At 35.9% G+C, this 13723-nt stretch overlaps 1 protein-coding gene across 2 annotated transcripts in view; it reads left to right on the forward strand.

Annotated features, from left to right (window-relative positions):
- Positions 1-2026: 2026 nt before the first annotated feature.
- erbb2 (erb-b2 receptor tyrosine kinase 2) overlaps positions 2027-13723 on the forward strand; it is a 35729-nt gene continuing 24032 nt past the window's right edge. Inside the window, exon 1 of one of the 2 annotated variants that reach the window (XM_026163000.1) lies at positions 2027-2589. In XM_026163000.1, the coding sequence (XP_026018785.1) occupies positions 2454-2589 (136 nt within the window). In that variant the 5' untranslated portion in view covers positions 2027-2453. The remainder of the gene's footprint in view (positions 2590-13723) is intronic. The other variant, XM_026163001.1, reaches the window with a different exon arrangement.

The raw sequence follows: 13723 nt of genomic DNA on the forward strand, positions 1-13723 counted from the left end.
ATAAGACACAAAAACCACATGCGTCTAAGACTCCATGACAACTGTATAATGCCCAGCATTGGAAGAGAGCATGGACCTGTAGGAATCTATACAGTACAATGTAGCATTTTAAAACGAGTTACATTACATCCACTGAATTTTACCGTTTACATTACAGAAAATTACCAGGACATTGTCTGCTTTTTAATGTTTTTTTTTTTAAACTGTGTAACTTAGTACTTTACTCAGATAAAGTTCTAATGCACTTATATGTAAATGTTAAATATTATAATATCTACACCATACCATTCATTTTAAACCTTAAGTTACTTACTTTTTTTTTTTTTTTTTTAGATAAATTGCATTATTATAGATCTGCCATGGTCCTGGGTTTTGGACCCAGTATTTTAAGTTGTCAGTTTATGTTTTCAGTTCAGGAGTTTCTTTATTTTCTTGTAATTATAGTATAATCTGGAGTTAGTCACTGTTTCTTTGAGATCTAGTTTCTTTTATTAATTTATTTTTTTATATCTCATTCCTTGTGCCTTAGTTTATTTTCTCCGGTGTTCATTTATGTTAATTTGCTGTGTAAATGTGTGTCTAGTCTGTAATTGCTATTTTCTTAGTTTCATAGATTCTGTTTACTTGTTCCTAGATTTCTTCCAGTAGTGTTCACTTCCCTTGATTAGCACTCAGTGTGTGAGTATTTATATTCCTGTATTTCCTTTGTTCATTGTTAAATTGTCTGTTTGTTATCCCCTTGTGTTTCCAGGCTGTTTCCAGTCGGATTTAGTTTCTCCTGTTATTCCTCTGTTATTTATGTTCTCCTCGTGGACTTCTGGAATGTGTTTTGGACTTTTCTTTACCTTTAATAAAGGTAATTTTCTGTTTTAAATCTGCCTGCCTCAGAGTCCTGCCTCCATCCACAACCTGCTTATCATAACAAGCTTCCCAGAAATATATCCGTAATTAAAATCATCCTGAGGTGCAACAGTGATATTTACATCAATTAGTAAATAATTATGATCTAATTTTTAATTTTATAATGTGTATGAATCTGAAAATGCATTCTACATAATCTGCATGTTTACTGGAGGCGCTTTAAATGTATGATGGTTATACAGCCGTTGCATTACTAAGTTACTTAACAATTATTACTACGTTTACATAATCAAATTAATGTTTTTAACTTTCCAAAATAATCGACCAACAGAAAATTATGTTTAAACTCTTGTAAAGCACCACTTTTCACGTTATACAGTCGTAATAGGGTTCAGGGACTGAAAATCACAGCCAGACTTTTCAAAGTCAATGCTCTATTCAAAAAAGATTTACCCCCAAAATGCTAACTTTGAGTAATTTGATTACATGTAAATGTACAATGTAAAACATTTAATGCAATCTGGTGAATGAAACTTATTTGATTGGTATGTGGTCAGCTTATACCAAGCATACTTTCCTTAATGGTTAATTATTTGAATAAATAAACCTTTGAGTTTACATATTTCAAGTGCATTTTATTCAAAATTAACGCTTCATATTTGAGGGTCAAGAATACTTTTTGAGAGCCCAGATTTTGCTTCTCATAAACATAGGGTGCATCTAAAGAAATCATCCGATTCCAAAAGGCTAGGTATTTTTTTAAGCAATGGACACAGATGTTTGTGGTATTTTTTTTTTAAATACATTACTGAAAATAAAGTTTAACATAACAAAACTTACAATGTTCACAAGTGTTTAATGCGTCCTCTTCTGGATGCACGGCACATGTTCATACGAAAGTCAAACTCGTCCCATACTTTTGCGGGCATGTCTGGAGTCACTTCTGTTGTTTTGCTACCCACCGACAACCGTGCAAAACTCACAAATCCACTTCTTCTAACAGTACAGGTTTCGACTGTTTCCAGTGAAGGACTGTGGAATTAAAACACTTTGAAATCAGAAGATTTTTTTTTTGTTATTCTTTTTTGGATACACCCTATATGCGGACCCCCACCCCTCTGTGGCACCCTACTGTAAAAAATCCCGGAAACGCCCCTGCATATAACCAATTTGACTTTCCCCTTTACTTGCAAGCGATAGTAAGGGATACTGACATTTTAAAAAAAGGTGGTAGCATATTCACAGATTATGCATGAGCGGGGTAAATGGTTAAATTGCTTTAATTGTTCCTCCATATTTTACAGTTTGATCCACTTGAGCCCTCTGGGGAGAAATAAGCGCAATTAAAGTTTGAAGGTCATTTTTAGGCATAATTAGAATGAAACGTGTTATAGGTTAAATAAGTCAGACCGGAGTGAGGGCGGGTTGACTGAACCTGCCACTCCCCGTTCAGGCCTTTACGCCACGGGAGCGCGCCTGCGCTCCTGTTACGCGCTTACTACCAACAGGCAGGGAATTCATGGGAGGAAGTAACTGAGATTCGGACACGAACAACAACTCCACACGGTGCCAGAAACGACAGTTAGCTCTAAATGAGATGCAAAAACTTAATCTCTGTTTCCCCCAGATGGACTAGAAGCGCCGGGTCTGCGCAGATGGAGGCGGCGAGAAGTTTGCTGTTTGTCGGGGCCGTACTGCTCGGAGTGACGGGCGCTTCAGGCAGAGAAGGTGGGTAACTTTCAGCGCTTTCCCCCTGTCAATAATGCCTCCGCCGTCGGCAAAATAGACCCACGGAGCTTCGGGGAGATGGCACTGGAGTGTGCTGGCTGTAATTTTAGGAAATGCTGGAGGTTTTTTTCTGGTCCGGAGGACTACATTCCTCCGTGACTCCTCAGCCGGGTCCTCTCTGCTCTCCTGGGATTTATGAAGGGCTGCTTATGAGGAAAAATCACACCTGTCACAAAACAGCCTCGCTTTAGATTTACAGTTTGGACCAAAATAATAATAATTAAAAAAAAGATTCAAAAACTAAATAAACAAATATCTCCAATCTTGTAACACGTTGACTTGCTCAAATAAACACAGAGCAGAGACTCAGGTAAGAAATATGAGAACCTGCTTTACAGCTTTGCGACACAACTGACTTGTGCACTGCAGGCGGACGGTTCGTGGCTTTGCTGTAAACACAAACAAAAACAAGACACTAAACAGACTGGTGTCAAGCCAGCCTCCAATTCGAGACTTGCAGTCAAGCCAGCCTCCAGTTGATTTTACGTTCCCTGTGTATTCAAAGTATTACGGGAATGGATGTGGAAACCAGATTTCAAAATAAAAGCCAACTTCGAGTGAATTAACAGATATGTTAAGAACATAATAACATATAATTTAGGCTTTTTTTTTTTTTAGAAACTCTAATGTTACATCTACATGACACAGCCTTGTACCCTAATTGTGCCCTGTCAAGGCCATCTTATTTTGGATTTCAAAGTAAAAGCCCTGTGAATCTTCATTTTTGAACTACTCTTTCAATGAATTCATAATGCTCTTAAAAGCAAAAGTCGTATTTCCAAATACTATTTGAACTTTGTATCAACACTTTCCAACCGCAGTCTTTTTCACAGTAATACCATATCAAATAAATTCTTTCTGATTTTGCTTTTCATAGTAATGGCCCTTTGAAATTGCCGATATTTGACTTAATCTTCTAACGATTCAAAATGCTCTAAAATGAAAAATTCTTGTTTCCACAGGGTAATTCCACCTTAGATCAACAGTATACAACCCCACAGTGACACCATATCAATATCAAGTCATTCTGATTATGCCTTCCAAAATAAAAGCCTTTTCAAATTGTCCACAATTGACCTAACTTTCAGTGATTTCAAAATGCTCTAAAATGGAAAATTCCTGTTTCCACAGGATAATTCCACCTTAGATCAACAGTATACAACCTCACAGTGATACCATATCAATATCAAGTCATTCTGATTATGCCTTCCAAAATAAAAGCCTTTTCAAATTGTCCACAATTGACCTAACTTTCAGTGATTTCAAAATGCTCTTAAATAGAATTTTGCTGTTTCCACAGGGTAATTCCACTTTAGATCAACAGTATACAACCCCACAGTGATACCATATCAATATCAAGTCATTCTGATTTTGCTTTTCATAGTAATGGCCCTTTGAAATTGCCGATATTTGACTTAATCTTCTAACGATTCAAAATGCTCTAAAATGAAAAATTCTTGTTTCCACAGGGTAATTCCACTTTAGATCAACAGTATACAACCTCACAGTGATACCATATCAATATCAAGACATTCTGATTTTGCTTTCAAAAATAAAAGCCTTTTCAAATTGTCCATAATTGACCTACCTTTCAGTGATTTCAAAATGCTCTAAAATGGAAAATTCCTGTTTCCACAGGGTAATTCCACTTTAGATCAACAGTATACAACCTCACGATGTTACCATATCAATATCAAGACATTCTGATTTTGCTTTCAAAAATAAAAGCCCTTTCAAATTGTCCATAGTTGACCTACCTTTCAGTGATTTCAAAATGCTCTAAAATGGAAAATTCCTGTTTCCACAGGGTAATTCCACTTTAGATCAACAGTATACAACCCCACGGTGATACCATATCAATATCAAGTCATTCTGATTTTGCTTTCAAAAATAAAAGCCTTTTCAAATTGTCCATAATTGACCTACCTTTCAGTGATTTCAAAATGCTCTAAAATGGAAAATTCCTGTTTCCACAGGGTAATTCCACTTTAGATCAACAGTATACAACCCCACAGTGATACCATATCAATATCAAGTCATTCTGATTTTGCTTTTCATAGTAATGGCCCTTTGAAATTGCCGATATTTGACTTAATCTCCTAACGATTCAAAATGCTCTAAAATGAAAAATTCTTGTTTCCACAGGGTAATTCCACCTTAGATCAACAGTATACAACCTCACAGTGATACCATATCAATATCAAGTCATTCTGATTTTGCTTTCAAAAATAAAAGCCCTTTCAAATTGTCCACAATTGACCTAACTTTCTGTGATTTCAAAATGCTCTAAAATGAAAAATTCTTGTTTCCACAGGGTAATTCCACTTTAGATCAATAGTATACAACCTCACAGTGATACCATATCAATATCAAGTCATTCTGATTTTGCCTTCCAAAATAAATGCCCTTTCAAATTGAACATATACGGCCTACTTTTTTGACGATTTCAAAATGTTCTTAAACAGAATTTTGCTGTTTCCACAGGATAATTTCACTTTAGTTCAACAGTATACAACCTCACGATGTTACCATATCAATTTCAAGTCATTCTGATTTTGCTTTCAAAAATAAAAGCATTTTCAAACTGCCCATATCTGACTTGATCCTGGAACAATTTCAAAATGCTCTAAAATGGAAAATTCCTGTTTCCACAGGGTAATTCCACCTTAGATCAACAGTATACAGCCCCACAGTGATACCATATCAATATCAAGTCATTCTGATTTTGTTTTCAAAAATAAAAGCCCTTTCAAATTGTCCACAATTGACCTAACTTTCAGTGATTTCAAAATGCTCTAAAATGGAAAATTCCTGTTTCCACAGGGTAATTCCACCTTAGATCAACAGTATACAACCTCACAGTGATACCATATCAATATCAAGTCATTCTGATTTTGCTTTCAAAAATAAAAGCCCTTTCAAATTGTCCACAATTGACCTAACTTTCTGTGATTTCAAAATGCTCTAAAATGAAAAATTCTTGTTTCCACAGGGTAATTCCACTTTAGATCAATAGTATACAACCTCACAGTGATACCATATCAATATCAAGTCATTCTGATTTTGCCTTCCAAAATAAATGCCCTTTCAAATTGAACATATACGGCCTACTTTTTTGACGATTTCAAAATGTTCTTAAACAGAATTTTGCTGTTTCCACAGGATAATTTCACTTTAGTTCAACAGTATACAACCTCACGATGTTACCATATCAATTTCAAGTCATTCTGATTTTGCTTTCAAAAATAAAAGCATTTTCAAACTGCCCATATCTGACTTGATCCTGGAACAATTTCAAAATGCTCTAAAATGGAAAATTCCTGTTTCCACAGGGTAATTCCACCTTAGATCAACAGTATACAGCCCCACAGTGATACCATATCAATATCAAGTCATTCTGATTATGCCTTCCAAAATAAAAGACTTTTCAAATTGCCCATAGACGACCTACTCGTTTAACGATTTCAAAATGCTCTTAAATTGAAAGATGCTGTTTCCACAGGATAATTCCACTTTAGATCAACAGTATCCAACCCGACAGTAAAACCATGTAAATTTTATGTTGTTCTGATTTCGCCTTTCAAATTAATGGCCCGTCGAATTTGTCCATATGTGATATACTCTTTCAATTATTTCAGAATGTTTTAAAAATGAAAATTGCTGTTTCAACACATATTGGGTTTTCATTTTGAAAAGCAAAATCAGACTCAATTGATTATGACAGAATTGAATCATAAAGATGATGTAAAAGGAAGCTGAAATTGCCACTAGGTTGTAATTGATAGTACGTTTATATTTTAAGTCTGTGGAAAGATGTCATGGTTGGTTTGCAAGCTGTTTTGTAATTTCTTTATTTAGAATGACATCTTTCCACAGACTTAAAATATAAACGTACTATCAATTACAACCTAGTGGCAATTTCAGCTTCCTTTTACATCATCTTTATGATTCAATTCTGTCATAATCAATTGAGTCTGATTTTGCTTTTCAAAATGAAAACCCAATATGTGTTGAAACAGCAATTTTCATTTTTAAAACATTCTGAAATAATTGAAAGAGTATATCACATATGGACAAATTCGACGGGCCATTAATTTGAAAGGCGAAATCAGAACAACATAAAATTTACATGGTTTTACTGTCGGGTTGGATACTGTTGATCTAAAGTGGAATTATCCTGTGGAAACAGCATCTTTCAATTTAAGAGCATTTTGAAATCGTTAAACGAGTAGGTCGTCTATGGGCAATTTGAAAATACTTTTATTTTGGAAGGCAAAATCAGAGTGACTTGATCTTAACATCGTATCTCTGTGGGGTTGTATACTGTTGATTTAAAGTGAAATTATTCTGTGGAAACAGAAAATTTCCTTTTTAGAGCATTCCGAAATCACTGAAAGTTAGGTAAATTATGGGCATTTTCAACAGGCCATTATTTTGGAAGGCATAATCAGAATTACTTGAAATTGATATGGTAACATCGTGAGGTTGTATACTGTTGACCTAAAGTGAAATTATCCTGTGGAAACAGCAATTTTCACTTTTAGAGCATTTTGAAATCTTTAAAAGAGTAGGTCGTATCTTGGCAATTTGAAAAGTCTTTTATTTTGGAAGGCATAATCAGAATGACTTGATATTGATATGGTATCACTGTGGGGCTGTATACTGTTGATCTAAGGTGGAATTACCCTGTGGAAACAGGAATTTTCCATTTTAGAGCATTTTGAAATTGTTCCAGGATCAAGTCAGATATGGGCATTTTGAAAAGTCTTTTATTTTTGAAAGCAAAATCAGAATGACTTGATATTGATGTGGTAACATCGTCAGGTTGTATACTGTTGACCTAAAGTGAAATTATCCTGTGGAAACAGCAATTTTCACTTTTAGAGCATTTTGAAATCTTTAAAAGAGTAGGTCGTATCTTGGCAATTTGAAAAGTCTTTTATTTTGGAAGGCATAATCAGAATGACTTGATATTGATATGGTAACATCGTGAGGTTGTATACTGTTGACCTAAAGTGAAATTATCCTGTGGAAACAGCAAAATTCTTTTTAAGAACATTTTGAAATCGTTAAAAAAGTAGGTCGTATATATGCTCAATTTGAAAGGGCATTTATTTTGGAAGGCATAATCAGAATGACTTGATATTGATATGGTATCACTGTGGGGTTGTATACTGTTGATCTAAAGTGGAATTACCCTGTGGAAACAGGAATTTTCCATTTTAGAGCATTTTGAAATCACAGAAAGTTAGGTCAATTGTGGACAATTTGAAAGGGCTTTTATTTTTGAAAGCAAAATCAGAATGACTTGATATTGATATGGTATCACTGTGGGGCTGTATACTGTAAATACAGAGTGGAATTATCCTGTGGAAACAGGAATTTTCCATTTTAGAGCATTTTGAAATCACTGAAAGTTAGGTCAATTGTGGACAATTTGAAAGGGCTTTTATTTTTGAAAGCAAAATCAGAATGACTTGATATTGATATGGTATCACTGTGAGGTTGTATACTGTTGATCTAAGGTGGAATTACCCTGTGGAAACAAGAATTTTTCATTTTAGAGCATTTTGAAATCACTGAAAGTTAGGTCAATTATGGACAATTTGAAAAGTCTTTTATTTTGGAAGGCATAATCAGAATGACTTGATATTGATATGGTGTCACTGTGGGGTTGTATACTGTTGATCTAAGGTGGAATTACCCTGTGGAAACAGGAATTTTCCTTTTTAGAGCATTTTGAAATCACTGAAAGTTAGGTCAATTATGGACAATTTGAAAAGGCTTTTATTTTGGAAGGCATAATCAGAATGACTTGATATTGATATGGTATCACTGTGGGGCTGTATACTGTAAATACAGAGTGGAATTATCCTGTGGAAACAGGAATTTTCCATTTTAGAGCATTTTGAAATCACTGAAAGTTAGGTCAATTGTGGACAATTTGAAAGGGCTTTTATTTTTGAAAGCAAAATCAGAATGACTTGATATTGATATGGTATCACTGTGAGGTTGTATACTGTTGATCTAAGGTGGAATTACCCTGTGGAAACAAGAATTTTTCATTTTAGAGCATTTTGAAATCACTGAAAGTTAGGTCAATTATGGACAATTTGAAAAGTCTTTTATTTTGGAAGGCATAATCAGAATGACTTGATATTGATATGGTGTCACTGTGGGGTTGTATACTGTTGATCTAAGGTGGAATTACCCTGTGGAAACAGGAATTTTCCTTTTTAGAGCATTTTGAAATCACTGAAAGTTAGGTCAATTATGGACAATTTGAAAAGGCTTTTATTTTGGAAGGCATAATCAGAATGACTTGATATTGATATGGTATCACTGTGGGGCTGTATACTGTAAATACAGAGTGGAATTATCCTGTGGAAACAGGAATTTTCCATTTTAGAGCATTTTGAAATCACTGAAAGTTAGGTCAATTGTGGACAATTTGAAAGGGCTTTTATTTTTGAAAACAAAATCAGAATGACTTGATATTGATATGGTATCACTGTGGGGTTGTATACTGTTGATCTAAGGTGGAATTACCCTGTGGAAACAAGAATTTTTCATTTTAGAGCATTTTGAATCGTTAGAAGATTAAGTCAAATATCGGCAATTTCAAAGGGCCATTACTATGAAAAGCAAAATCAGAATGACTTGATATTGATATGGTATCACTGTGGGGTTGTATACTGTTGATCTAAAGTGGAATTACCCTGTGGAAACAGCAAAATTCTATTTAAGAGCATTTTGAAATCACTGAAAGTTAGGTCAATTGTGGACAATTTGAAAGGGCTTTTATTTTTGAAAGCAAAATCAGAATGACTTGATATTGATATGGTATCACTGTGAGGTTGTATACTATTGATCTAAAGTGGAATTACCCTGTGGAAACAGGAATTTTCCATTTTAGAGCATTTTGAAATCACTGAAAGGTAGGTCAACTATGGACAATTTGAAAAGTCTTTTATTTTGGAAGGCATAATCAGAATGACTTGATATTGATATGGTGTCACTGTGGGGTTGTATACTGTTGATCTAAGGTGGAATTACCCTGTGGAAACAGGAATTTTTCATTTTAGAGCATTTTGAAATCACTGAAAGTTAGGTCAATTATGGACAATTTGAAAGGGCTTTTATTTTTGAAAGCAAAATCAGAATGTCTTGATATTGATATGGTAACATCGTGAGGTTGTATACTGTTGATCTAAAGTGGAATTACCCTGTGGAAACAGGAATTTTCCATTTTAGAGCATTTTGAAATCACTGAAAGGTAGGTCAATTATGGACAATTTGAAAAGCCTTTTTTTTTAAAGCAAAATCAGAATGACTTGATATTGATATGGTATCACTGCGGGGTTGTATACTGTTGATCTAAAGTGGAATTACCCTGTGGAAACAAGAATTTTTCATTTTAGAGCATTTTGAATCGTTAGGAGATTAAGTCAAATATCGGCAATTTCAAAGGGCCATTACTATGAAAAGCAAAATCAGAAAGAATTTATTTGATATGGTATCACTGTGAAAAAGACTGCGGTTGGAAAGTGTTGATACAAAGTTCAAATAGTATTTGGAAATACGACTTTTGCTTTTAAGAGCATTATGAATTCATTGAAAGAGTAGTTCAAAAATGAAGATTCACAGGGCTTTTACTTTGAAATCCAAAATAAGATGGCCTTGATAGTGACAGGGCACATTTAGGGTACAAGGCTGTGTCATGTAGATGTAACATTAGAGTTTCTAAAAAAAAAAAAAAAAAGCCTAAATTATATGTTATTATGTTCTTAACATATCTGTTAATTCACTCGAAGTTGGCTTTTATTTTGAAATCCGGTTTCCACATCCATTCCCGTAATACTTTGAATACACAGGGAACGTAAAATCAACTGGAGGCTGGCTTGACTGCAAGTCTCGAATTGGAGGCTGGCTTGACACAAGTCTAAACAGGCAGTGCATTGTGGGCCAAGGATCATGACGATGTCAATTATTCACTCCTGGCTCTAAAAGGGAGACATTGTGCGATAGAGGGGCCACTTGTCACACTTGGAGCTTGAGTACATGCCAGTAAAACAAGAGCTAACTGGAAGGTGCAAACGAGCTGCAAATCATATTTTTGCTTGTTTTTCATTTTATTATAGGTTTTGGGGGGATAATAATAATTTATAATATTAAATAATATATATATTTAATGCTTGATCTGATGGTCAGTCTGTACTTGGGCTATTTAGTTTGTTAACTGAGAAAATGATTGATAGTGCAGATTAATGGGTGCATATGACCCTTTATAGATCGATTTTAGGTGTATTTGGGGAGATCAATAACCCCCAGCCAGCTGCTTTTAAAAGCAGTTTTATTGGCACATGCTAATGGCAAAAATGAATCTGAACTCAATAACAATTTATTCTGCAGTGCTCACTTTATTGACATGCAGCTGTTGGCTTTCATTGATGTGCACAAAATAAAGAAAGAGCCCCCTTTGGGGTTTTTCATTCATGTCAGCCTCAGAACAAAAATGACTAATGTAAGTACAAACAACTGTCTGTTTTATTAGCTGCTCTCTCTCTCTCACTCACACACACACACACACACACACACACACACACACACACACACACACACACACACACACACACACACACACACACACACACACACACACACACAAAGCCTTTAGTCACAGGTGAAGTGATTTTCATCTATGACTGCATTGTTGGTGGGAACTGGTTGGTGCACTTTACTCAATCTGTGAAGCATCAGTTCAGGGCGAGCGCTCCGACTGGCTCCAGAGTGAATCTCAGCTGTCTTACTTTCAGTTATGAAGTATTGTAAAAGTGTTATATCACGCACACACTCTTTCACCTCCCCGTCCCCGTGCCTGTGTGTGTGTCTGTGTTCAGTGGCCTTTCTATCCATAGAGTTCGTGCCCTTGTCACACTCCAGTGAAGCTCACTGTGTGGCGATTAAGTCTTACTGAACTGGCCTCAGTGATCAGCTAACTCAGCCTGCTGTGACTCACCAGTCTAGACCGCGTGTTAGTGATCTAACTCACCCGGAGAGGAGAGTGGGACCACCGGAGAGCCATTGTTGCCGTCCTCCGGGGAGACTTTCAGCCTCTTCTTCTGTTTATCTTCTCTTCACCCGGCTTTTAGTGGGAAAAACCTCTGAGGAAATAAAGTGTTAGATCTGTGAATCTGTACATCTTACATCAGTGTGACACTCAGAAATACTGCTGACATCTTCTAAACTCTCAGTATTTAAACGATTGCCTCAGCTACCTTGTTTGTGTTAGCAGAATGAAATCATGGGGAAATAATTAAAAAACAAACGTGTTATTTTCACTATTTATTAACTTCCCTGTAATTCATAAGAGGTCTGTAATAGTGATACTCAACTTGCGGCTCACAGGCCAAATCAGGCTCGGCATAGGGTGCTGGCCAGCTCTCTATAAAACTAAAGAGGTTGCAGTTATTTTTAATGTAGTGTAAACTTTCAAAGCATCCATAACTAAAATGCAGTGGCATCTCGCGAGCGCGGTGAAATAATTATGCATCACAAGGGCCAAAAAGCCCTTCCAACAAGGCCATTCATTTGAAAATAACTGATTTAAAAGAAAGGAGTTTGCTCTTTTTACTGCCCATTCATTCAATCTGATAAATATTATAAATATTAAAAAAATTCTGCCTATTAAACGACCTTTAGTTTGATGTGTTGTTTGTAAAAGTGCCCTCTAGGTAAAGCATGTAACGTATCCCATGTCTGCAGGACGTTGGAATTAAGGAGGTATGGGTAAAAATGCCCGATTCAAACCCTCGATTCCAAACTTAGAAACAAAGAACCGTCTTGTATTTTCAGTACAATATAAACAAAAACCATAACATGTTTTTCAGGGTAATTTCTGAGCATCATAAAATAAGGAGTTGATGAGAGAGATCATTCAAATGAAAACTAGCACAAAATTGCTAACTGTGAAGCTAGCACATTCATCCTTAATGGAGAAGTAATTATATTTTGGAGTGGTGTGTGCAGGTGGGCGACAGATCAAAGGCAAAACCCGAATGTGCATTGGGAGGAAAGACTAATTCAAATGCTGCCACAGAGGTGCACCGCATGCTTACTATTGACCATTTGCAGCACGCGCGTGCTTTAAATGTCACTTCCACACGAGCCTCTCGGGACCAGCTGAATGTTTTTGCGAAGCAACTTTAGGATGATTAATGAACCTATGCACAATGTTATCTTCAAGCTATGAAACCCGAGTTACAAGCCCTTGAAGTACATAGGGATGGGTTGAAGTTTGCCTGCATTTTCAAGCCCTCATGACTTCAGCAAGTAGACACATTCATTTAAGCTCTGCAGCCTAGTTCATTTTAGAGTGCGTCCATCTAGAGACAAATTGCATTTCTTGGTGATGGGTGGCCGGTCAAAACGAATTAAAGTACCTAAATTTTGATATTGGGTTCATCCTCTGGCTGTGAAATCATTCTGGTTCGAAATAATTTGCGATTAATTTTTTTTCTAAGTGTTTATTTGCAAATCTTTCAAATTCTCCTCTAAGGGAGTGACGTGGGAACGTGATCTAGACACTTCTGAATATCTAAATGTTTTGAAAGTAATTTAAGTATTTTTTTTTAAAATGCTGGATTTTACGGGGTTCCACTGGTGGCTCTATAGTGATGTGATTTACCTGACTAATGAACAAAATATCCCAGTTTGATCCCGGGAGGGGACACTGATCCCTTTGGGGATATGTCAGGAAGGACATTGGGCATTTAAAAAAAAGTCAGATCCGGCATGTAGAGCTACCATCTGTGGTGACTGCTTGTAAATAAAGGAGCAGCTGAAAGCAGCTCAAGCTGGATTTTGTTACACTTGAACCTGTAGAAGATTTAGGACAGACGTGTTGGACCAACATCAGGAATAATGATGCTTGAACGCTCCAGCAGATTTCCAGAGACCTGGGAGAAACTGTCAGTGACTTTTCCTTTAATTTGTCATAAAACCCTTCTGGAATTCTAACAAAGAGTAACTGATTTGTACACAGCACTGTGTACACTATGTTAATAATGAAATG

The sequence above is a fragment of the Astatotilapia calliptera genome, chromosome 3 (genome assembly GCF_900246225.1).
Source record: "Astatotilapia calliptera chromosome 3, fAstCal1.2, whole genome shotgun sequence".
In the NCBI taxonomy this organism is placed as follows: domain Eukaryota; kingdom Metazoa; phylum Chordata; class Actinopteri; order Cichliformes; family Cichlidae; genus Astatotilapia; species Astatotilapia calliptera.